Consider the following 26,873-nt stretch of genomic DNA (forward strand, 5'->3'; position numbering starts at 1 on the left):
AGGAAGCTTCATTGTTTACTTCCTGTGGATAAAAATCAGTTCATGGTCATGTGATGTCACACAGGTGAGCTGTTCATTAATAGCATTACACAGTTAAGAGATCTGTGTGCTATAATGCACCTGTGTGACATCATATGACAAAGGATGGTTTTTATTCCCAGGAAGTAAACAATGGCGCTTCCTGTGGAAAGACAGAAAGCAGAGATCTACAAAGCCATGAGGAATTGTCTTTTGTGCCATTATTTTAGTGTAGACTCAAAGTGAACTATGCAAAAATATAGTTTGCATCTTTCTCTTATTCATGTAAGGTAACTAAGAAGTAACACACAGCTGACAACATAAGAGTCAGTGGCAAGTGGAAATGTGAACACCGATGGAAAAATGAGGCCAAATTTAATCTAGTCTCTGAACCAAAGATTTTTTTTTTATAAAATCCCTGTCCTTTTACAGATCCCATTTTCTTTTCTGTGATACAAATTTCCAAAAACGTATTTCATCTGTCGTGTCAATATGTTGTTCCCATGCAAAAATTAGAAAAGGAGATACCAATCTGCATTTTCTTCTATTTTAATATCTTGTATTTTTTTAAGGACCCAAAAAATCTGTTAAAGCCAAAAAGATCCACCAAAAGCTTTTCTTTAGAATCGGGCTGAAAAATAATTTGGAGAATTAATGCAGAATAGGATAAGTATATATTTTATCATCTCTGTTTAAATAAATACATTAAATTAACAAATAGAGAATATGGAAAATACATGCACAATCATTCAGATCTCTTTTTGGCTTATTTCCTTATGTTTATTCAACAGTACAATTTCTTTTGCAGAACTAAATGTTCCCATTCTCTTATCATGTAGAAATACAACAATCATTGTAATGTAATGCATATTGTGTGTCACTCCTTCCATCTACTGAATAAAGAAAATAAAACAAAATGACAACTTGACAAGAAACAAAGTATTGAATTCTTACATGTACTTTAGCAAACCATTATAGGATATCTTACCCATTGTCATATGAGCAAATTGTTTTTTTTATAATTGAATGCCATTATGATATGTTGAATATTAAATCAATATGAAAAATTAATAGGAATCGTAAATAACCATTATTTATAAACATAACATATGCTATGTATATCACAATGATTCAGAGAAAATTAAAAGAAATGCATGTGAATGAATTGAGCTTAAAGGAAATCTACCACATGGATGCAGTAATTTTAACCTAAGCTCCCTTGCATGCTGGTGTGTACCTATCGAAAAAGGATTCATTCTTCATTTTGCATCAAATGGCATTGTTTCTGTGTAAAAAGACTTTTAAAAATATGTAAAGAGCCGAAGACAGCTGGTAGCATTAGTCGATTCTCGGTAATTGTTTTACACATTGAGCAACTGACATCACCAGCTCCCTTGTAAGGGAGGATAGGGAAACAGGCGTTAACACCGAACCAAGCAGCTGATGGAGCTACAGGTGCTCCTGTTACGTACACATTAGCCCCTGGGGCTCATTTACATATTTGTAAATGTCCTTTTTCACGAAAACAAAGCCATTTGATGCAAAATGAAGAAAAGATCCCTTTTCATTGGGCACACACTATGTGCTTAGGTTAAAATCACTGCATCCATGTGATAGATTTCCTTAAAGCTCAATTTACATTCATGATAGATAAAATAACATTTGCTACTGGATAATTTAACTTATCTATCGGACAATGATGATACCTGCAGTAAATGTTTATTGATTATTTAACAATAAAAACTACTTATAAACTCAAAAACATTCATTAAACCTCACCTTAAAAGTTGGAATTCTGCATTATGAATTCAATAAATCATTTAAGAAAAATAAGAGAGCACATTTACTAAGAACAGTGCAGACTGTATTATGTGCAGTCTGCCTGTGTAGTGCGCAGGGGGCACCAGATTCAGGATTTCTGGCATCCGTTCTTCATGAATCTGGTGCCCACTGCACGAAAGAGTGCACCACTTTTTTTTGGTGAAACTTTAACTAGGGAGTATGACACACTTCTCTCTGACTTTGCATATTAAATCTAATGCACGGTCCGACTGAGCACCGGAGCACCCCCTTCCGTGCAGAAATTTGTGTTGCATGAAGCATAATGCAGCCGTGCCACACTTCTTAAATACATGTGCAAGCAGTTTGCACTAGAAAGAACGTGCAAAGTCTGACAGAAAAATGGCGCGCAGAGCTTAGTAAATTTGATACAAGATCTGCAGTTTGAGGTGATACCCTGTTTACTTCATGTCTTTTTTAATGTGTGGGGGGCATGATATTAGAAAATGTTACCAATTACACATTACAAAAAATTAAGAAAATCCAAATGAAAAACACAATTAATATACTTAACATGAATCTCTTAAAATGTAAAAAAATGTGATAATTTATGCAAGAGAAAAAAGTTTTCCAATTGATTTACCTACTAATGTATATTGTACTTTATTTGCAGCCTGTCTGCTGGATGTAGGTTACTTAGAGAAACAGAACCCACACAAATTTGGCTGCAATTGATATCATGAATGGCTTGCGTTAATCTTTGAAAGAATTTCCTCTTTACAGACCGTATAACAGAAACATACTAAAATGGGAGCCCTCTTTGTTCTGTGCATAAATATAGTAGTTAAGAGTTTAAAATATATCAATTATTCTAGATTAAATTATTTAAATGGAGAATAAACACGACAACTTTGTCATAATCCAGAAACGTTAACAGTTACATGATGGGTGATCCACCTTATTACATCTACTTCTTCAAAGCAACCAGGCTCCCTGCCTAACCCTCCTGAATACAAAAAAACATGAAAAATTCTTCCATCAAAGGGGAAAAATACAGCTATACTTCATAAAAAGAATTGTTTATACATTCGCTGGTTAGTTAGGCAAATTATAGGGATAATGATGGTCCTGAAGAAGAAGAGCATTAACAAACATATCTCCAAAATCCCCTTTGGAATACACCGTGTGCACATGGATGTTAACACAAGGTTCCTCAGTTTAAGTTTGATCGTACAGCAGACATAAGGGATGGAAATAGATTACTAGTCAATATATAAACACATTCATTTCTTGATATTAGTGTAAAAGCAAAGTATCGCACATCCTAAAAAATTTTAATGATATCATTTACACCCACTTAATGCTGTTAAGTGCTTTTCTGTTTGGGAAAATGTGTGTGAAATGCATTAACCACAGGTTTGTATTATACGCACTTAGTTAATTATGACAATATATGTATATTTCATCATAGAAGTAAAAATAAGAGCTATCATACGAGTACACCTACTGTGCAATTGCAGTTATGGTCACTGTAAAACAATGCCCGAGCACTAAACAACTTTTTGCCTATAGTCACTACCATGGGTTAAGCTGATCATACACAATGCTGAACCTGATGATTGTGATGCCACCGGAGGACCACAAGTGTAAGTTGCTGTTCCCTAATACAATCTACTACATAGCAGACCTCTTAATAATGATGTGACATTTTAGTGCCTTTTTTAGTCCCTTCAGGTAGGGAATAGACCTCTTATGTGCCTCTAAAACTTCTTGGTAAGGGTAAAACTTCACCTTCTGTACACCCTCGAGTTGTGGCCCTCCAGATAATCTATTGTGGATTGGGGCCTGATACTCTTCTACTCAAGAAGATAAGCCAAGCATGCATGTATATAGGGGATCAGAAGAGATAGCAGTCAGTCAAATGAGCATTTATACAACAGCTATCTCAAGTGGGTGGCCAACTTAATTTACTTTATATAGATTTTATATCTTTAATTGAGAACTATTGGTATGAATCCATATTCACTAGTGGTTGCAGGCAGACAAAATGTCTCATTAAGTCCCTGGTGGGTGGGAAAAAGATTTTTTACATGCCAGGTTATATGGAAGCTGTGCAAAGGTTTTCCTCCCTGCATATTTTTTTTAATTTTCCAATACTTACCAATGTAATACACATATTAATTCATTACTTTCAGGTTTGTATTCAAGGTTAATGAAAAGAAGACAAAAAAAACCTAAAACCCCCAGTATGAATGTCAATGATGTAAATGCTCAGTAATAATGAACCATTCATGTTGAAATAGTTTCCTACCCACTATTTACATACAATAGCAGTCTAATATTTTAAGGGTGCAGATTTTTAAGATCATACACTATGTCTAATAACCTAATATAATAAAAGTGTTAATATCACCACTCCTAAGATAAATAGATATTTTTGGGGTAATTTGTTTTGCAAAGGGAACATGTTTGGTTGAACAATGATGCATTTGTGTAATAGTCTTCTGGATGAAAGGTTCAATGGTTGTGATCTGAGAAGCGGTTCAAAGCATGGATCATTGCCTAATATCTATAGCAAGGGTTGGGTTGGTTCAACATTTCTGTATTGTAAATCCACAGTCATCGTCATTCTGTAGTTTGTAAGAGAATTATGGTGCACAGCACTTACAATACAATTCAGAAACCTTCCTAACCCCCTATGTCTATAGTAAAAAGTTTCTCTGAACCTAAATTCTATTTGTGGTAACAAAGTAATGATTTATCACATGAATTACCATTATTTACAGAATAGCACTGTCATTAGTCAACTATTTAACAAATTTACCCATAAACTGTATGATGAATAGGACACATCTGTAACTGCTATGTATTGTACCACCATGCTATGTGACAAACTTGAGGTCTAGTTTCGCATTTTCAGTATAAGAAACAAGATTAGCAGATACCTCTTGAATTGTACACCCCAAACCTTGGAACCGTGGCATCAAGCATAGGCCTCCTCTAGTTTTTGTATTTTAACTATGTTTCATTAGCAAACCTTCAATTTCCTTAAGACAGAGGCAATATGGCAAATAGGAATTATTCCGTGTTGAATACTTGAAGCAATTCCCAGTGCAAAAGACAGAACATTGAAATGTGAGTTGATGGGTTATTGAGGTGGCGCTGATGGTTTGATCGCTGGTTCCCGATTGAGATATGTTGCCCAGTAGACCAAGTTAAAGGTCCCAAAAAGTAACGGAAATGCTATTCTTGATAGTCGGTCAATTTTGCTTACACTGTTGAATGTTTTCTTGGGTTCTGCAGGCTTTGGCTTTGGTTCCATATCTTTTGGTTCTATGGTTGCACTTTTGGCAATGGTTGCCAGACCAGGGTCTCGAGCAATAGGTGGATAGTTTGCTGTTGCTGATGCATATGTGTTGTTCTTTTTTATAAGAGGATCTTTTACTTTTTTAGGCTAGATAAACAGAAAGTGCAACATCAGTACAGTATTCATCACCATATCCTTCAAACCTTACCATACAGAGCAAAATATGAGAAGGTCAAAGTCTTCTTAACTTAGTAATCATCATAATTGCAACCACAATAGTACTTACAAACAGGAGTGGTCCAGTTGGAATTATTCAAACCTGCATACAATGTACTAATTATGTACTAACTATACATCCATGTTCACACACAGAGCAGCAGAGGTGGACATAGTATAGTCTGTGCAACCTTTGGCCTTCCGAACATTAGAAATGACAGACTGAAGTAGAGTCCTTTATGGGTGCAGAATATTGCAACAAAGTGTATTGCTTCATTTCCATGGGGATAAGGCCTAAAGGTTTCATGGTCTGTGTGATTTTGCAGATGTCCCTTTTATGTTGCTTGCATGTTCTGCTGTACATGCCTGATGGGAAATTCTAATGTTAAGTCTGTGTGTGGTAGATGTATTTGTGGCATGCATTTGATATGTATGTTTGAGGGGACTTGTGTGGAGCTGCAGGAGAAGACTTTGAGTCCTTCTGGTCAAATCTGTGGTGAGGTGACAGTCTGCATGCCCACAGAATGGGCTTTGAGCAGTGGTGTAACTTTAAGCTGATGGGTCCCAATTACAAGTCTGTGCCAGGCCCTGTGCTTGTTTATAGTATTAGTCTTCTCATATGGGAAAGTGACACCTTATGGATCCCCTAAGCCTCTTGGGCCTGGTTGTGACCGCACTCTCTCATGTTATGCCCCTTGCTTTGAGAGCCACCTCTGCCACCAGTGCCATAGATGTCAATCAGGATTCAATCAATATTTCATACACCATAATGTTTGTGTGTACTAAACTGCCCATGGTTTAGGATAGTTCAGTAATACAACTATCACGTCCATAGTAATAAAGGCTATTATTTTCTTTGTCAACTCTGTATGTAACTGAGTCTGCTATAACGTACCTTTTATTAATTAATAACTTTTCCTGAATAACTATAATTCTCTATAGAAATGTCCTTATGAAGTACTAATTTACTTAAAACAAATGTACTAAACAAACTTCTTCTGCTTCTTTCTGTGCATTTACTTTCAGATGAAGCCACTGGGTGGCAATGTTCCATTAGTGTTGATATTACTACATTTCACCTGCGTTGTAATCCCTTACAGTAAATAATACCGGAACAGGATACCTCTTACTATTAGTTGACGTTGTCTGTAAGTTGTTAAACTGATCCTGGCTAAGAGCACTTTTCTGTATGTAGTTTATGAACACACTACTTCTGCTGCAGCTCCTTCAGTTCTATGTGACTGCTAAGTACTTCAATATATTTACCACAGATTCATTTCATCAGAACTTCTCTGTATTCCATCATATGTTTTGATTTATGTGTCTGTTGGATTTTTCACAAGAACATTGAATATACAGGAGAACATGTACTTCCTTATAGATTTCTATGCAGCACTTAAGATGGTAATGAAGTCCATGTCAAAGCAACCCTATACATTAGCAACATTTGGGTCAAAATAAAATAACAAGCAGCACTTACCCTTCCTCAAATAATCCCTGTCAGTTTTGGTAGCATATTATTACTATCACTGTTATTATTGTTATAAATATGTAACGTTTTAGATTCTTTCCGCATGCACTTTTAGGAAATATTTTGGAATTAGGCTAGGCCATCTATATATTACAGGTAGGCATCCAAAATCTATGGTCACTGGAAAGTATAGGGTGTGGTGCTACCCTTTATAGTATATATTTTCAGACACAAACGTTTGTCTAGTACTAGAGGTTTTTTGTGATCTCACATTACTTATGTTTATTGGCTTGTCTATGACTTCTTATATTTTTAGTATGGGAAGATTTATATAACAGCTTAGAAATGCGTTGCCTAATGCAGGATATAATAATTGAAATATAAAAATACAGTTACCTTTTCTGGAACGACACTTTTTCCATCCCACGCATAACCTCTCTTTGTAAAATAGTTTACTGTTGCAAATTCAATCAATGCAGAAAAGACAAATGCATAACACACGGCTATGAACCAGTCCATGGCAGTGGCATATGCAACTTTGGGAAGAGAGTTCCTGGCACTGATGCTCAGCGTGGTCATGGTAAGTACTGTTGTAACACCTGCAAACAACACAGAGTGGATCAGTTATTATGATCACATGCATCATCAGGGCGGGTGGCCTTCTGATGTGTGGGGTCAGCTGATTTCATTCATTTTTAAGCATTTCATCTTTGATCCTTTGTTTCCCAAACACGCTATGGTGTCCCTGACTAATAAATATGTAAAAATTAATATCAACCTACAGTATTAAAATAATTTTACTTCCTTTTTTCATGAGCACAGTGCATTTACCATGGTGTGAGCCTCAGATGTTGGATCTATTGAATTGTGTGCGGTATATAGTGAGAAGCTGAAGGCTTTCAGTCTATTCTCTCACAATTGTGGAGACTGCTGTTGAACTTTTATGTTCATTAGAAATGTACTCCATTCCCAAATCCTTTTGATCCAAGAGTATATACAGTACTATAGTGTTTGTGTTTCATTGTTAGTATTATTCTTTTTATTGAATAATTCAAAGCGCAGAAAAAAAGAGCTTTGGTGTGAAGTGTGCTGTGTCCTGATGTTAAATAAGCTGCACAGTAGTCCATGGACAAGGTATTACATGAGACCAGAATAGGTCATATGAGTCATTATTTACAGGCTTTAGCTCTATGTTATCTCTTTGAGTAGGTTAAGTGTTTTCTATGTAGGATCACCGGACACATGTAGGAGGGTCATTACCACTAGAGGGAATATAATTGCATCTTTTTGTTTTGCCTTTTTGCATCTTTGTCAATTGCTACTCTTCTCTGGGGCTTTGGTAAGCTAAGTGGCAGTGTCCCACTGTCAGAATTAGTGGGGAATTAGTCAAATACAAGTAAATTGTGTCATCCTAATTTCATGTAAAAAGGAATCTGTGAGCAAGAAATACTAGGTATATCTATTGCTTTATAAAGCAATAATCCAAAAGCCAGAATGTGTTTTATTGCATAGTTAAAGGCATACGTTAGCGATAATAATTGTCTCCCCTGGCAGAGCTGCGTTTCTCAAGACCTCTTGTCTTATACTCACAGACTCCACAGGAGACTCCATAACAGCAGGCAGAACAGCGGCCAGGACCTCTCCGCTCTGCCCTGTACTATTATTGTGTGCAAGCAGCACAATACTGCGGGCTAGGTACCAGTCTTCTGCTAGATTGCCAAGAGTTTATGAAGGAAACCAAACCTTATTTTAAGACCCTAAAAAATATTTTAGTATTTTAGTAATATTTTAAATTTATGCAAAGGGGTTATCCGGGCATTCAATTTGTTTTTCTTTCTGTAAAATCAAGAAAGACATTCTTATTTTTCTTTGGCGATGCGGTCCAGATATATGCTTCTTTCTACCACCAGCCTATGCATACAGAGGCTCAGCGAGACATCAGATTCATAGTGTGCCCTGCTCCATGTGTAAGCACGCTATAGTCACAACATCTGCTCTATACACACAGGGGCTCAACATCAATAGTGTGCCCTGCTCCATGTGTAAGCACGCTATAGTCACAACAACATGCTGACCATCTCTATACACACAGGGGCTCAACATCAATAGTGTGCCATGCTTCATGTGTAAGCACACTGCAGTTGCGACATCATGCGGACCATCTCTATACATACAGAGGCTCATAATCCATAGTGTGCCCCGCTGATGCCCTATTTTATGTTTGCCTTTCCATTTTTTGCTTTTTTTCTTTAAAAATATATCACAATTTGTTTTCTGTGTAACACATTGTGTTACCTATAGACGGAATTTAATTTTTCATTCCATGTACTAGGAATCAGGAATAAAAATCTAAATGCAGCAAACTTGACTGAAAAGTATTTTTGCACCACTTTCTTGTGGGCTCTTTGTTTACTGTATTCACTATGCGCTCCTCCACTTTAATTTTTGGGTCTGTGTATGGATCTTAAAACTTAAGACCTTTGCATGAAAAAATAAATCAGCATTTTTCAATATTCTGATGCTAATTGTGCTATTGTGTCTTTTTTGAAGGACACCATCACGTTTACATTTATACCATTGTGGGACTGCATGATCTTTTGATTACAAAAAAGTGGTGTTTCAGACATTTGGGTGTCATTATTTGTTACGGGGTTCACCGGCGGGAATAACTGTTTTTATCTACTGCTAGATTGGGACTTTGGGAGGTGGCGATACCTAGCATGTTTTTTATTAGTATTTTTTTCATAAATCTGTTCTTGGGAAAGGGGGGGTTGATTTGAACTTTTAGGTTGTTTTATTTACTTATTTTTTTTCCTTTCATTTTTTTTTTTAATTGTTACTATATGGCTTTTTTGCACATGCTCTGTTACAATTTGCCATGGGCACATTGTAACAGATCTTTGGATGTGACAAAGCTTGGAGTCTCATAAAGGTTCCAGACTGTCATGTTGAAGGATCACCACTCCCCGATGACATCATGTTGAAGGATCAACACTCCCCGATGAGTGAAGATCACAGCCAAGATGGTGATCGTGGTGGTTAACGCTGGACGCTTGCTGCAATCTGCAGCAAACACCTGGTCTGTGTGTAGAGGGATCAGCTCATATTTTCATACACCTTTTGCTGCATGTTGATGTACTATTACGGCAGTTTGCAAAAAGGCTTTAAAGGAAACCTGTCATCAGAAATTGGCCTAATAAACCACTACCAGTATGTTCTGAAGCAGCTGCTACATAATGTTTCTTTCTTGGTGGCATCATCCAGAATATCTTCTTTGAAGTTAGATGTTGATTGATTGTATAAAGTCAGGGAGGTGGAGAGTCAAGTTCTCTCTGCCTCTGAACACCTTCTTCTCTGTGATTGACATTATTGCCCAGACTTCAGTAGATCTGGTCAAATGATGTCCCTGGACATAAGACAATAAATTACAGTGAAGGAGCATTCTGAGACAGGGAGAGCTTGACTTCAAGTGTAACTGTAAAATTATAGTGATTTTACCAAATTATTATATGTGATTCCCCCTTTGAAAACAAACAGAACGATGCCTACTTTGTGCTGCTCACCCTTTTCTTTCCAAAGTTATGGCATTTTCTGTTTTGAAAGTGTTTGACAAAAATCTCTCTCACTAGAGGTGAAGTGGGCAGAGACTAATATCTGTCAGTATATGCCCTCAGGCTGAGGCCAACTAGCTTGCCCACAAATCCCATGATGCCTTATGTTCTCTCTCAAAGTAATTTAGCATTAAATATACTTAGTTTCCCACAAGTAAATACACTGAACACTGCACAGTGCACATACAGGGTGCATATGGTGACCATCCTGGCAGCTTCCAAAACATAGAGGAGCAGGGAACATGTAATAAGTGGTAGAAATCATAAGTAAAACAGTTACATGAAGTCTATATACTGTGCGTTGTAAGCACTAAGGGTTAATAGTTTATCTACACAGAGCTGATACTGCCGATGACAAGGTGGGGGGAGGAAGCAGCATTAGGAGAGGAGAAAAACAGAGAAAGTTCTGTAGAATAACAGACTGGGTTGGAGGAACTGATAAGGAACAGACGAGAACCTTAACCTCAGTATTCCGTGCAGGAGACATCTACATTCACACATTCAGCTCTGCTTCTTACCCTGTCACATGCCCTCCTCATCTGTGAGCAGGGAACAACAGCCCCTCCCCTCCTATGAATCCGTCTGATAAACAACAGATAAACAAATCTACGGACTCCAGTGCATATCAGCACATGGAGAGGAAGTAGCTATTGCAGCTCTGAGGTAATCTGAGGGGTATAGCAAAGAAACTACTGAATAGTGGTAACAAAGATAATAGGCAAAGTTGTTTTACATCCCAAGAGCTATTGATTTGTGAAAAATAAAAAAAAACCTTTACAGTAACTCTTTTAGTGTTAAACTCTCCACCTCCTTGACTTCATAAAACCAATTTACATCTCACTTCAAAGTTGATCTACTGGATGATGACACCACGCCAGTCCATGAAAGAAACATGATCTAGAAGCTGCTCAGCTGCTTGATAACATAATGGTAGTGCTTTATTAGGACAATTTCTGATTACAGCTTCCCTTTAAAGCCAATAATGCTTACATGTGAAATTACATAACTAGGATATTTTATAAGACTAAGAATTTTTATGATTTTCCTACTATCATGGTCTTTTTTGACCTGTTGGGTCCAGACGATTCAAGCAGATGCATTATATTAAAAATGTCCTCAGTGCAGTATTTTTGTAACATTTCCAATATTCAATTCTTTTATTTTTTACGTAGGGAAAATAGTAGATCTCTTCACACCTTTTCATCCGACCAGTATCTCTACTCTCTGTAAAAGAATGATAGAACTTTCTTGTCCTTCTCTGTATCACAGGGGAATTTTCTGCCCCCCCCTCCCCCCTCCCCCCCCCCCCGCCAATGCAGCAGCTCTTCTCTGTCCATCACAAGCAGTTACTTTGCTATAAAAACTGAATCAGTAATAAGGCATTGCTGATGCTACTGCTGTGGCTGCAGGCAGAATCCACAGACATTGTTACATGAGGGGGATGTGCATAGATGAGTTGTCTCTTCGACATTAGCAACAGAGTAAAACGTCCCAGCAATGTCCAGTCATAGAAGCTGGGGAGAAGGTAAAATGGCCTTATGGTCAATCTGGACTATGTGCCATTAGATAGACTAAGCTGGTGTCTTGACTGCAATGACGATGGTCATTCCTCGTGTTTGGAGATTAAAATTTATATTCATTATTATGGATTGTGTGAAAGCTGCATCAGATTGCAGCACTATTTCAAGACTATCCAACAGAAAGTCGAATTTTTTCTCTTTTTTTGGTGGCTTCTGAACATGTTCTGCACATCACATATCTCACAGTTACCTTGACAACTGAAGATATTAATATATTACATCTACTGCAGTGTTTTCTCCACATCGTTTGCTATGAAAATTGCAGGAATGTACTGATGACCACAAGTATCACTTACAAGTAATGTGTTATGGCATTTAATAGGATTTTGGGAAACCTGTTATTTTATTCCCTAAGGAAACATCAAATGCACAAATAACTTATAATGTATATTCTGCTGTAACAGCAAAACTGCTCAGATAGGTTTTTCCTTTTTTCCCTTCTGCATCAATTCAAAGAAATCTAAATGAATAGGTAGTAACAACAGTGGCTGCTTTAGCCAATTAGTTGTTATCCATAGATTTGTTTGCCATATACAATACTGCTTGTGCCTACTTTTTATTGAAGTCATGAATATTTGTATGATCTTCTTACTGATGTGGTAATCTGCCAGATATGTGCATATCTTTTCAACAACAAATATCCAAAATAAGGATATAGTTATAACAATAACAGAAGCGAATAAAGCAGTCAAGACCTACTTGCTAAATAACAAGGCAGGTTTTGTTGTTTATCATCTTCAGTGATCTGAGTCACAAACTCACATAAGCTACAATTTTTCAATACTCCCTCCTCCTCATAGTGAAGGAAGATTGCAGGGTGTGTACATGTGCTCTTGGGGGGGCTGCTAATGATGGTTACATCAATCACCATGTAAATCAAATTATGTAAGTCACCTTCTGCATAGCTATTAACTGAGCAACAAAGTTAAGTATGTTTTTAAAAACACTGTTCGAATCTGTGTTCGGGTATTGGACCCCTCACCAGTGACACCCATGATCAGTGCTACCAACAACAGTCGTTGGTGCCTACTGTTTAAATGTTCCCTGCATTGTTGCCGGCAGCATCAAATTCCGCATGCGCAGGTCCTAACATGCAGCACTGTGCACCGCCACTTAGGGAGATGATCGTTTCTTCCAATTTAGATATAACTAGTGTTGGCAAGCCTGGTTTAGCCACTAAATGCAGCTGACGACTTTGCCAGAAGTATTTAAAGGGTTAATTTCCGCCATCGATGACAGCATCAATCCCAGAGGTAGGAGGATATTTAAGCCAAACCTGGACATGGACCCGAACTTCCAATGAAGTTCAGGGTTTGGAGGAGGTGACCCAGTACGAACTTGAACTTTGTTGTTTAGGTCCACTCATCACTATTCTCCATCCCATGTGTCCTGCAGAGGTACTTACATTCACAAACTTTGTACAGTGTAGGGAACTGGTTTGACTGGGTGAGAGACTTGTGACTATGGTCAGGAAGTAAAAGTTCTCCTTCTGGAGACTGACAATGATCCCCTACTGTGAAATTTCCATATGGGAGTGGGGAAAACCATAGGAGTAGCCTCAAATCAAATCCAGATCCTTGGCACATTGGGGTCACACTCTCTGCATTACACAGCTCGTTGGTGTTATTATCAAAGAGTCTCTCCTACTATTCATGCCTTATTCATAGACTCTACAGCAAAACATTTGTCCTTACTTTAAGAAAGAAAGCACTTACCAAATACAGTTCTTGCAGGCACAGATTCTCTGTTAAGCCAAAATGATACCTGGGACAGTATAACTGTCATAATGCATGGTAAGTACGTTTGAATGACAAAGTAGCCGATTTTTCTTTTTAAATGGAAATGAGTTGTCATAACAACATATTCACCTAAAATAGAAAGCAAAATTTAGTATTTTTTTTACGCTGTGAGCTGTGTTATTTAATTGTGCACATTCATGAGAATTTATATAGAAAGGTAGACAGAAATCTTAGTGACTATATAATAAATTGTCCATTAAGGGTATATACTGTATGTTTAACAAACAAACTTTTATTTAGGCACATACAGTATTCCATCAAAAAATCTTTGTGAAATGCACTTTCCACTTAAACATCAAAGTAGATTTTACAAGAACAAATTTTAATCTAAATTATGTAACAGCAGGAATGTGACATGTTCAGTTTTTCTACATAACGACCCATGTTTCAAATGCATGACAAAAAATACAAAAACAATAAAAAACAAGAAGGGAGATTAATCATTTTTTTCTTTCAGTTTTTTTTGTGCAAAATAGTCCCACATTTTGAGCTGTTTGCTTTTTGCCCGTTTTCTATGAATTTTCCATTTTGGAACATTGGAAGGATTCACATTATTTATCTAATAAATCAGTTATTTTAGACTAAAGTTATTTGAACCGACATCTGTGACTTTTGAAAAAGTTGCAAAAAAGTGTACAACAGCTCATCTGGTCTCACATGTGGAACTTGGCAGGAGGAAACAGGACAACCAACTATGCAACTTTTTGGGTAAAAAAAAAACGTGTGCACACCAGGCAGTAATGTTAGGCCGGAATGCACACATGAAATTTAACACAGGATACATCTAAGAAAAATCAGACTAATGGCTCTTGCGCACAAACTTGTGGGCACAATCTCATGGGCTGCACACATATACAAATATAATGCAAGGATGTCTTTTCTGCCAGCCTAACAGCCGCCCCGGAACTATAATAATTTACACAGTTCCCCTGTTTTTCCCCACTAAACTACAAGTCCCCTCTGGTAGGGTATGAAATGTCAGTTCTTGAATTCCCTCTTTTATGTAAAATTTCACCTGTTTACCTCTCCCCAAAAGTCAAGTAAATATGACTCTTCTCATCCCATTTTCGCATGTCACCTCAGAAGCTAGAAACATGCCTTTTGTGTTGTAATAGAGATAAAAATCTCATCTTTGTGAGCTACAAAACTAAACACACAAGGAGTTAAAAATAGACGAGAACTGGATTTTTATCTGCAGCTTGTGTTTACAACTATAATATGTCTTTATATGCCTCATTCTACTCGCAAAGCAGATGGAAGAGTAGGGTACCAACCCAATCAATAATAAAGAGATAACTCGGCAGTCATCAAGCTAAATTTTGTTTTATTTACTCAAAAAACAATCCTCATAATTTCTTTGATGTTTTGGTCAAAATATAACCTTCCTCAGAAAATGGATTGTGGAGAGTAAGAGTATGAAAGTAAGAAGTCCCGTGGCCGTATTGGTTGATAGCATCTGGAGTATTGAGATCACCACACGGCCATGTGCCTTACCCTCCAGCAATCCATTTTCTGAGGAGCAGAATATTTTGACCAAAAGATCAAAGAAATTATATAGATTGTTTTTTGATGAAATAAAACAAGAATTTGGCTTGATGCGTGCCTAGTTATCTCTTTACTGCATTTACAACTATGTATTTAGCTGCCTGTATCTCTGGTTCTGTAGATCACAAATCCATAAATCTTATCTTTAATATGACAATAAAATCATGTTTGTATGTATTATAGAACAGAAGATAGAGGCTTCTGAAGTGACACCCTTCCTGCAACCACTATGGTCTGCTAATGGCTGCTTGAGGGAGAGGGAAAGGAGGGAGGTGATAGGAGAGCAGGAGGAGGGAGTGAAACCAATAATGTGAATTATAGAAGTAGATGAGGAATTAATATTAGGTTGGATACACACAAACAAGTGCGCGCTGGGCTGTAACCTGGGCAAGCATGCGAAAGGGTGCAGGAGTGGTAAATGAAAGTAATAGTATCAAAAAACATCCACAGTGTAGATTCCATCCACCAACACGTTTCCGACGGCTTAACCGTCCTTAATCATGGTCACCATGATTCAGTGCCATAGACCACTATGGGGGCCATGATCTGGCCAAAAATTTTACAGCCAGATCACGACCCCCATAAATGTTGTGCACATGAGGCCTTAAAAATAGGAATATCATTAGGTGAAAATGTGTGTCCTGATGACAAGTTTGCTTTAAGGAATATGAATACTTTTATGGACATTTGTTTTACATAAACATTGGCACACATTTCTCAAAACTAGTGCAAAATGTGCAGTTTGCCAGTGGAGTGGGCAGAGTGCGCCAGATCAATCAAAACTGGTGCACGATCTTCATTATTCTAGCACCTCCTGCACTGCTTTGGAAGTGTGCAGCCATTTTTTGGAGCACTTTGTTCATGCTGCAGAATTGTTGGGTACGTCAGTAATAGATGTGGTGCAAACTCACCAAGCACTAACACACCCCTTTAGGTGGACATTTTTTCTGTCTTGTGAGGCCGCGACACAAAACTAACACAGACACTTCATAAATACATGTGCAAGCAGTTTGCTTATTCTTTTCTGTGCAATTTCAGACAGAAATCTGGTGCAAACGCTTTAACAAATGTGGGCTATTGTTGATTTATATCCATTACATTGTACTCGTTCTTTCAAAAGAATAAGGATCCTCATTCTGTATGCATTCTACAGAGTTATTTCAAAAATCATTATACTTAATGTAAACAACAAGTAATCTGCCGAATTCCGATATTTTAAACATCAATGTTTTCACCATCTAGAAGATAAAAGAATACTCATTTCTCGCTTAAGAGAATCGGAATTAGTCTAAAAAATCATGTCTAGACATTGCTGGTGGATTATGCACAGAGCATTTCAAATACACTATTTTACTTCCAGCCTAGAAGGATGATGGCATTTATGCTCGGATGGAAAGCTAAAGAGAGAAATGTGACAAAACTTCTAATGCTTCTGAAAATGCATTATAAATGGGTCCTCACTTATTTAATATTCTAACTAAGTTAAAAGGGCACTGCATGGTGACTATTGACGAGCAGAAATGACCTAATAATATTTGGATCCATGCCGAACATCATGAGTTTGGGCCCCCAAAAACGGACCTCAGAGTGGATGCAGTACTAGGCGCAATCATTGCATGATCCTGTTCTTGCATAAATAAGAGCAGGATAGAGATGAGAAAATCTGCTCTTTTCTGAATCGCTTTGGATAAATGTTTCAAAATGGCGTCTAGCTAATACAGTCATTAAAAAAATTGCAAAAAATGTATAAAATGATTTATGAGATTTTTATATCTGTGCTTTTAGACGGGGATAAGTACTGATTTTTCAGAAAATTTAAGCAACATCGATTTTTGACTGACTCAATTTAGACTCGAAATTAATTAAAAAAATTTGGCAAAGTAGAATTTCGACATTCATCTTTAGTAGAGGAAATAAGCGAACTTGGTGTCACCTTTGTTCATTATACAGGCAGTGTCCGGGTTACATACAAGATAGGGTCCAGAGGTTTGTTCTTAAGTTGAATTTGTATGTAAGTCGAAACTGTATATTTTATAATTGTAAATCCAGACCAAAAAATTTTTGGCCCCAGTGACAATTGGAATTTAAACATTTTTTGCTGTAATGGGACCAAGGATCATCAATAAAGCTTCATTACAGACACCTTACAGCTAATCATTGTAGTCTGGGACTATATTAAAGCATTCAGAAAGCTTCACCAGAGGTCAGAGGGGTCTGTCTGTAACTATGGGTCGTCTGTAAGTCGAGTGTCCTTAAGTAGGGGACTGCCTGTATTGTTCTTGATATATATTGTTCTTATTGTGCTTTACCACAATTTACCATCAAAATCAAGCATCGTGACTATGGTAATATTTTTTTATTTGTTATCCATGGCCTTGTTCATTTTAATCAACTTTTTAAATTATCCTAATGAACCTGAGGGGCTACCCTAGCCCCTCTGTGATCAGGCTTTACAGGTTCATAAACTATCTCACCCGACTCCCTCAGAAAAGTAGGAAGTACTGCATAAGTGCAGAGGGAACAAGGAAGAACAGTGAAATAGTGTAACAGCCTGTAAAGCCAGAACACAAGATGCTAGGGTAACCCCTCAGGTTCATTAACATAATTTTAAAGGTTGATTTTAGAAACAAGTTGACCATGGAAAACATATATAGGAAGATTACCACAGTCACAGTGCCTGGATCTATGAGTAAGTGTCCCTAGTTTACCATGCTTGATTTTGATGGAAGATTTCCTTTATGTTATTATTTGATATGAAATGAGTGAAATAAGTTGAACACTAAAAGCACAGATAAAAAGATATACATATTTCTTTTTTTGGGGGTGGATGGGTATATTTTTTAGAAATTCTACTGGCTGTAAACATTAAAACAAATTTGAGATCGTGAAGCACATCCTCAAATTAAACATCAGTATTTGTGTTTTTCTGGATAAATATGCCAAAAAGCTTACAGATACATACCCAAATATTGTAGAAAGCCTTCACAGTAGATATGAAACTCTTTAGGGTGCAAAGTGTGAATTCCATATGGATCAATAGATTGTCATAAAAGCTTCTGCAGTTGTAATATGTAGAAGTATAGCACATTCATTAGCACATTAGTTATACCATAATTGTTATTTCCATCTGTTTTTACATTGTACTTTTTGTCATGGAGTACAAAAACAATGCAGTTCTTATAAAGTGAGTTTTTGAAAATGATTGACAGCAACCATTACCTACAAAACATGGTTTATATATTTTAGAATAAAGACTGGTTTTAAAATTAATTTGTACTTTGCTGACACCCTGATGGAGCAACAACAGATACATTTGTTACTTACCTAGCAATTACCTTGAACAATTATTTCATATCCATCAATTATAAATTGAGTGATTTTAAAAATAAAAATCCATTTGTTGTGACAAGGTTGAACTTGACCAAGCACATCATAAAGTAAATACATAGTTGCTGAGTTTGGTCATACATAATTTATTTGGTTTGATTTAGAATTTTGATGCAGAAGCAATTACATTTTTTATACAGGATTTTGAGAGTAACCCTGGAATTCTGGGTTCCCCCACCTACTGAGTGATTGACAGTTTTCCCTGCATGCATGTCATACAAGAATTGCTGTCAATCAACTTTTCATGTTGCAGAATGCAGGACTCCCAGGGGGTTATTTATCATTAGTCAGCCCCTGGCGATAGTCCTATCACTTCCTGCGGAGCTCCGAGTCCCATCAGATTTATATAAGTGGAGTAAGCCCTTTAATAAATCTTTGGGATTTTTTTTTTTAAATAATAGCAAAATAACTACAAGATGAGTAAAACAATCGCTAGCACATAAACCCGGGGTAGTGGAGTGGCCTTGCTATTTTTATGAAATTATTTAAAAAATCACTAGTCAAAAAAACGGCTTTACACAGTGTTGCACCTGCAGTGAGTGGATCTATGTTTAAGCCACTATTTCTATGTTAAAACTCCATTGCAATTATTTTTTTCACTTTCCTATGCCAAAAAGGCAATGCAATTCTTTGAGAAATGTCCCTCACAGACTTTCTCTAACATAAAAAGGAATGTTAGGACTACCAGAACTGGTACAGTCCTATTGATACATATAGTTCATACTTCCTGGAAGTCATTAAAAAATAAAGAGTACTGTATTTTTCGGACCATAAAGGCGCGCAAAAAATCCTTTGATTTTCTCAGACATCAAAGGTGAGCCTTATAGTCCAGTGCGCCTTATATATGAACTGTACTGACAGACAACGGCTGCCTTGAACTGTGCACAGGTCTGCCACCTGCTGGTCATTCATCCTTATAATCAGGTGCACCTTATAATCCAGTGTGCCTTATATAGGAACTTAGACATTTTAGCAGGCATTTATTGATGGTGCACCTTATACTCCGGTGCGCCTTATGGTCCAAAAAATACTGTACTTCTTCCCCCTAAACTGTGAGCATTACCAGTGGCTTCATTTTTATTTGAGATTAATTAAATCCCTAACCCCAAATTCTAATATGGCACAACTCCCTGAATTGATTATAAAATCTTGGTAAATAAATACAGCTCATGAATCAAGCTTCATACAGAAATAGTGCATCAGAACTGGGCTACATACAGAAGCAAAGCAATATGTGTAAGCTCAGTAAATGAATACAGCACTAGAACCAGGCTCTTTATAGAAATAAACCAAAACCAGAATCTGTGTAAAAATACAGTACCAGAACTGGTTTCCAGGCTGAAATATATCACTAAAACTAAGTAATTTTTTTTTTTAATTTTGCAATTTTTATTTTTCCAATAAAAATGCATTTAAACATTGTCCCAACAACTCATTTACATATAACCTGTCAACCCCAATGAATCTACATGGATACAGTGCTCAACTGATTTTGAATATATAGAGTACACTCAAATATTTTTTTCATATATAAAGTGCACTCCTAATTGATCAACATAGTGCCCCATATTCATTTCTGCATAGATACAGTGGTGTCAATTAATTCCTCCAATTAATATAATTGGTCCTCCTGGCCAATAATAGCAAGGGCTAGTTGTTAGGGGCATTAATATACCAGATTGGCTGCTCAGAAATATGCCCAAGGTCAGCAGGAAGACACCTGAACACCAAACCCAATCCTACATTTCAGTTCCACTCATTTCTAGACATTGGTGCACAATAATGTCAAGTGATGCAATATGCCTTAAGGTGAAGTAGATGGACAACTTTTGACTATGAGAATAAAGGGTCCACAATTCTAGATTTTTAGGCATAGCAGCAATTCTTTCTACACTGATCCTGACCACTAAACTGTGAAATGAAATACAATTAAGCTCCTTGACACCTGGGGCATTGATATCGTAAAGGTTGCTCTGGTAGCAACCACAACAGGAAAGTATCACTGCTTGTTCAAGTTTGTAGCCTGTGAAAGACATTTTAGACAGTCCGCTGTGCTTTAATTGGTACATGGAAACCAGAGCAGTTGATGAGTGGTAGTTTGTGGGGGGTAGATTTAGTCTTGTTTCTCAAAATAGAATCCAGCTCCCCCAGCTTTCTAAATGTAATGTACCATCCACTTATGTTTCTGCTGCTAAACCACAGTCTATATCAATCCAATTAAATGTAACAATTTTTCAATGGATTGAAAGGTCTTCAACCAGGGGAAACCTCTTCCTTGATGTAGGACCTTCTTCATGAAGTGCATTTTCTCCCTTCATGTGACATCTTGTGCCATTTACTCTTTTACCCTATATTGATTATTGATTACTTTTAAGCTTATTTACTTTTATTCATGCTTATTTCTGCAACATTTTAAGACAATTTCCCTAGTTATAATAGACATCTGAAGAATTGATGTCAGCATTGCTATATGTTAACAAAAGTGATTAGTAAAGGCCAATTTTCATTATGGCAATGTAAAATGAAATAGTTATTGTTAGGTCACGTAATTGGAAGTTATATATTACGTGAATAAAGTGTTATATTGTTATTCTACTTTTTCTACCTTTGTAAGTACAAAAGCTACTTCGACTGCTGATGAAACACTTTCACATTCTCATTCAGTGTGCCAATGACAGGTTAAAGCCAAAAATCTGAAATCTGTCAGGTGTGAATGTGGCTGCCATTGACTTCGTCACTTTCATGTGAATGCTGCTCACACTGGAAAATGCGGCATGGTCTGTCGAGCAGGAAAGATATGCACTTTGAGAGGAATTGTATGTGGCAGCAAAGAACACATATTTCATACCATTCAACCGGCGCCATTAAAGTTCATGCTACATAAATGCTATGGTATAGTAGGATCAGTGTTAGGTGGAAGTCATTCATTTAAATGTATTTATTGGGGGTAATTTATTATTAGCCTCCTTACGATAGTTCTATGTCTGTCTTTGGAGTTCCGCTGCAGTCAGATTCATTAAAGTGGCTTTGAACCTTGATAAAACCTCCGGCAATGATGTGTGGGTTGTATGCAACAGCTGCAAAATACAGTTGTAAAAAACATAGACCAGGGTGGGGACTGGCATAAATATGCGCCAAAACTTGTGCTTAAACAAAAATCTTTGTCAAATCTCAAATCATGAATTCAGTTGTATTGCAAAACTGATCTATGCAAATACTACAATTGGCACAAGCAGGGTCTATGTCAAAGTGACTTAAACTGTCCTATGTTCATTTCAAACATAGTGTTGAGATGGCCGCTAAAAAGGTCTTCACTCAGGCTTCAGATCAAAAGAGGGCTTGCATTTGTTTTAACAAAAAAAAAATGAACAGAACGTAGCAACAACAAAAATGCTGATAATTCAGGGGTCAGGTTGCAGCTACCTTGGAACAAGCAGCTCCCCTGTGGTCAGATCAGACACTCTGACCTAGAGACAATCTATGTACACACAAGGGGCATTAAATACCCAACTATTTTCCCAGACTGCTATTGGGAGATTTATCATTAGGCAGGATTTTGAGCAGTTGTCTATGTGATTTATAGTCCAGTGTATGTGCAGTGTTAAATGCCTTCTGATGTGATCAGCAGTGTGTGTTCTATGCGAATAGACGGCACCAGTAGCACGTATGTTTAACATCTGCTCAATTTCTGCCTTTTTGCGATGTTTTTGCACAGGAAATTCTCAGATACCTCAAACATAAAATTGAGCAAAAACTTTACTGCACACTCTGTGTTGTATTTTTGACACCATTGCATGACTTTAGAGTTGCATTTTTTTCTTGCTAAAAAAATGAAAAAACAATGTTAGCGGAAAAATTTGCAACTATTATACACCAAGAAGCTACATAGGACTAATGATAAATCTTCCCCTAGAGTTCTAAAGGGATACACCCTTCGATTTCTCACATAAATAATGTACAAAACATTACAATCTGTCTCCCTTTTTAAAATAAAGGGGAGCTTACAATATACACAAGTAACTGAATCATAAGAAATACAAACACATATAGCATGGCTTCAGCTCTGCATCACCTGGCATTAATCAGGTGCAGCTATAACCCAAGCTCTCCCTCTGATCAGGTTTTGCACACACAGGTAAGATCAGCTAATGCTAAGTGTTGAATACTAAACTAGTTTGTCTGTTGAAACAATAGTGGACAAAGACAAAGGTTTGCTGGCCAGCAGAAGGAGAGAAAGAAGAAAAAGTACAAGCACACAGACAGACAAACAGTTCACTATTCACTCCTCAACACATAGACAAAAAAAACAATGAAAAATTACCCCCAGTGTGTTTTAATCCTATTCTTTTGTTTTGCATGCCATAGTATTAGCAATTTCATAAACATTATATAAGAGGTTGCCAAAAAGAAAATAGATCCATCACTTGGAGGTTCGATATCTTCTCCAAAATGTATTGTTTAAAATACACACTCATATAAATACAACGCAAAACAACAATGATTGACGCATTTCGGCAAGAAGCCTTAGCCATTGATCCAATGGCAGTGTTGCATGACTACAATTTAAACCTACCTTCTTGGGCAACAATGGTTTCCGGTGGGAGGAACTTGTTCCCTGCACCAGCTGTGTGCTGTGTGCATATATGAGACAGGGGAGCTGCACAAACTTTTTCATTTTTTGGACAATAATATGAGAACTTCCATAAACTATATGAAAGATAAGCAGTATATTACAGGTTACAGTAAAAGGGGATGACCGGGCCTAATGAAGGGGCCTGTGTGCCCTAAAAGCTTGCAACAAATTACATTTTTCTGGTTAGCAAATAAAGGTATCATTCCTTATGGACTTTTGTAGTTTTCACACAAAACTATTTAACATCAAAGAAGATTTTTTTATTTATTTTCTGGCTGAATCGGTACATCTACACTTTTCTTAACATACTTTTAAAAAGTTATAATTTTCCATTTTTATAAACTATTCAGAATATTTAATATCTATTTTTATTGTTTAGTCAAGACTTGAGGGTCTGAGTCCAGACTATAGCCACTAGCTCTCCAGACCTCTGGAACCAAGATATTCCTAGTAGACTAGCCCACTTTAGGGCTTTTGGACCAAGTCTAATTTTTTAATTCCAATATGTGTCACTATAAGTGGATTAAACTTTGTAAAGCTTTAACATATCCAGGGGATTTTGAGATTTTTTTTCATGACACATTGTACTTCAAAGTAGTTGAAAAATGTGGATGATATCTTTTGCCATTAGTTATGAAATAAATGGAAATTAGGCAAACATTTTGAAAAATCCCTCATTTTCAAACGTTTGATTCTTTGCTTTTCAAGCATATAGACTTTGTGCCCAAATAGCGTTATAACTCACATTTTCCAAACATCTGCTTTATGTTGGCATGGTCGCTTATATACCCTCTCATTTTTCTAGGATGTAATGTGGCTAAGAATTTTGGATGCAATTTTTCCAATTTTATTAAAATTGCCAAAACCTATATTTAGAGGGACCTGCTCAGCTTTAAGTGACTTTAAGAGGCCTAAATAGTAGTAACTACACCCCTTAATGTATGAAAAACCAACCTTAAGAAGTTTGTCAACCCTTTGGTTGTTTCATAGGGGTTAAAACAAAATGAATGTTGAATTTACATTTTGTAATTTTTTTAGACAATATATTAATTTTGGACTAAAAATTATATATTCATATAAAAATTATACATGGATTAAATGACAAAAGCTCCACAAAATTTGATAGCTAATTTCTTCTGAGTGTACCGATATCCAATATGTGTTGGTAAACTACTATATGGGCACAAGGAAGGGCATAGAATAGAAAGAGAGCCATTCAGAGCAGATGTGCATTATAACATTTTACAGGCTATAAAATGTTTATTTTTTTGTAATGAGGATATCTTTTTCTGGATAAGGTATATCATTTGGGCTGATTTAACAGCTAATTGATGAGATATTTATTAGCTCTTTCTTGGTGCGGATAAGAAAATCATTAAGTCTGGTTTAGGGTTTTTAGCTTTTGCTTTGGCCGGTCACCATGCCATAAAAATAATATCTTATCTTTATTCTATGGGTCACCACTATTACAGCAATACCCCATTTATATAGCTTGTAATAGTTTACTATAGAGAATATAGAACTCATTTAATAAGAAATTCACTTGTTTTTGCAACGCCATGTTCTAAAAGACATAACATTTTGTTTATGGAGCTGTTTTTTGTGGGACAAGCTGTGCTTTTTATTGGTATTTTTAGCCTGTTTTTATGAGGTTGTATGTGAAAATATCATCAATTTTGTGTTTTTCTCATTAACGGCATACACCGTACTGGTTTAGTAACAATTTTATTTTGTTGTATGGGTTGTTATTGGTCATATATATTAAGAATAGTGCAAACTGCACTATGTGCAGTTTTCCTGTCTATAGTAAAGAGTGTGCCAGATTCAGGATTTCTGGCGCATCTTCAGCATGAATCTAACTCTTAGATTAGATTTAAATTAGATTTGAATCATTTGAATTAATGAACCTGTTAAAGGTACCAGCAAAATAACAGCAGTATATATGTGAACAAGTGTCATGTAATCCGGTGCTCACTACCAGTGTACTCAGTCCCACTGTGAGCATACAGAGCTCAATTTTAATTCATCATTTAACAAGGACTCCTTCTACTGAAATGACACGTGCAAGCACAGGGGTCACAACTGTGCCCAAATTTGCTCATTATTTTGTGTACACACGGCATAAAGTGACCCATCTGGTGAACATGTCACTGAGCAAATCCCTTGTTAGCCATGTAATATGTACACAGAAATATATTGGAGTAAAATATTCTGTACTGTATGTGTTTAGCTTGTTATTTGCTCTGATCTACTCATTACATCTTTTAGGAACTCAAGGACTTCAGCAATGCAAACACAAGGCTGGCAATTTTATCAGTGAATTTTAAAAACAAGAAAGGAATCTGTAAGCTTAAAAATAAAATCCTGAGCAATTATTACACATACCTTGGTCCATAAAATCCCCATGTAAGATCCATCATCAGTTAGATCTACTATAATGTATGAGAAATAGACCATAGTGAAGTGATTGCTCTCTTTATTCCAAAATGGGTTTGTCTTCTGCTGGATCTTTGGGGCCCATTTTAAAGTGTTAGAGCCTGGGTCAGTCCGATCCTGAGTTTACCAATTTATTAGGGCTAGCAGCTGAATTTGTTCTAGCAGTAATTCTCCAGACATTGAACAAGCATCCGAAACTAGCTGAAAGCTGCCAGTTACTGATGCGTGTTAGGCCACTTTTTTAACCATGACAGGAGGCGGAGCTCAATCTTTTCATTGCAAAGATTGAGTTCCACATAGTGATTGCTGAAATTAAATGATATGAAACGGATCATAAATCCAGCTTTGAAAAACAATATTGGTGAAAAAGTAGTAGTGATAATCCTATACATTGAACTACTTCTATTGCTACGACTGCGTTTTACAGAATGAAAATTCTGTGTGGCTTTTCTGCAGGTAAAACACTTGTGGTGGATGCCTGGGGGATTCACTGCAATGTGGGGTCTGAAAGCTTATAAAAGTGCGTGCAGTGATAATGCCTCTTTACAACCATTATCTATTCATTTACAGAGTACATTAAAAATACATTGACTTCATTTCAATTTCTAATCTCTTCCATTGTTGTTTGCTTGTGTAACTTCCATTATACTTCTGTTACTTTATCTGAAGCAGACACACAGGCTAATACATACATTTTTTTCCTTTGGAAATAACAGAAACATGTGGAAAGGCAGTTTTTTTCTGAGGGCACATAAAATCTTATCAATAATATCAGGATTTTCCATGCTAAAATTGAAAATCTGTAGCAATATATGACCTTAAAGATATAAAACAACACCTAAATTGTACTTAAAGGGGTATTCTCATCTTGGCATTCACATTGAGTTTCACTAATCTTCCATATATAAACATTTCTTCAATTGGATGTTATTAAAAAAAAGTTCCTGTGTGAAGATAATTTCTCATAAATGTAGTCATGTTGGCCCTTAGAAACCAGATAGCTTCCTCGGATACGACCACGTCACACTCTGGCAGCGGTGGCCAGACAATGCGCTACCGTATCCTGCCTGAGCGCCTGGCTTCAGCGTTCA

The 26,873-nt window shown here is 36.7% G+C and overlaps 1 protein-coding gene across 1 annotated transcript in view; it reads right to left on the minus strand.

The window, feature by feature from the left end:
* Window positions 1–1,721: 1,721 nt before the first annotated feature.
* The window catches only part of GABRA1 (gamma-aminobutyric acid type A receptor subunit alpha1), a 95,407-nt gene continuing 70,255 nt past the window's right edge, over window positions 1,722–26,873 (minus strand). Inside the window, exons 8-10 of the mRNA XM_072145894.1 lie at window positions 13,698–13,850; window positions 7,188–7,390; window positions 1,722–5,251 (exon numbers count right to left, since the gene is read on the minus strand). Of these exons, the coding sequence (XP_072001995.1) occupies window positions 4,946–5,251; window positions 7,188–7,390; window positions 13,698–13,850 (662 nt within the window). The 3' untranslated portion in view covers window positions 1,722–4,945. The remainder of the gene's footprint in view (window positions 5,252–7,187; window positions 7,391–13,697; window positions 13,851–26,873) is intronic.

Source organism: Engystomops pustulosus, chromosome 4 (genome assembly GCF_040894005.1).
Source record: "Engystomops pustulosus chromosome 4, aEngPut4.maternal, whole genome shotgun sequence".
NCBI lineage: Eukaryota > Metazoa > Chordata > Amphibia > Anura > Leptodactylidae > Engystomops > Engystomops pustulosus.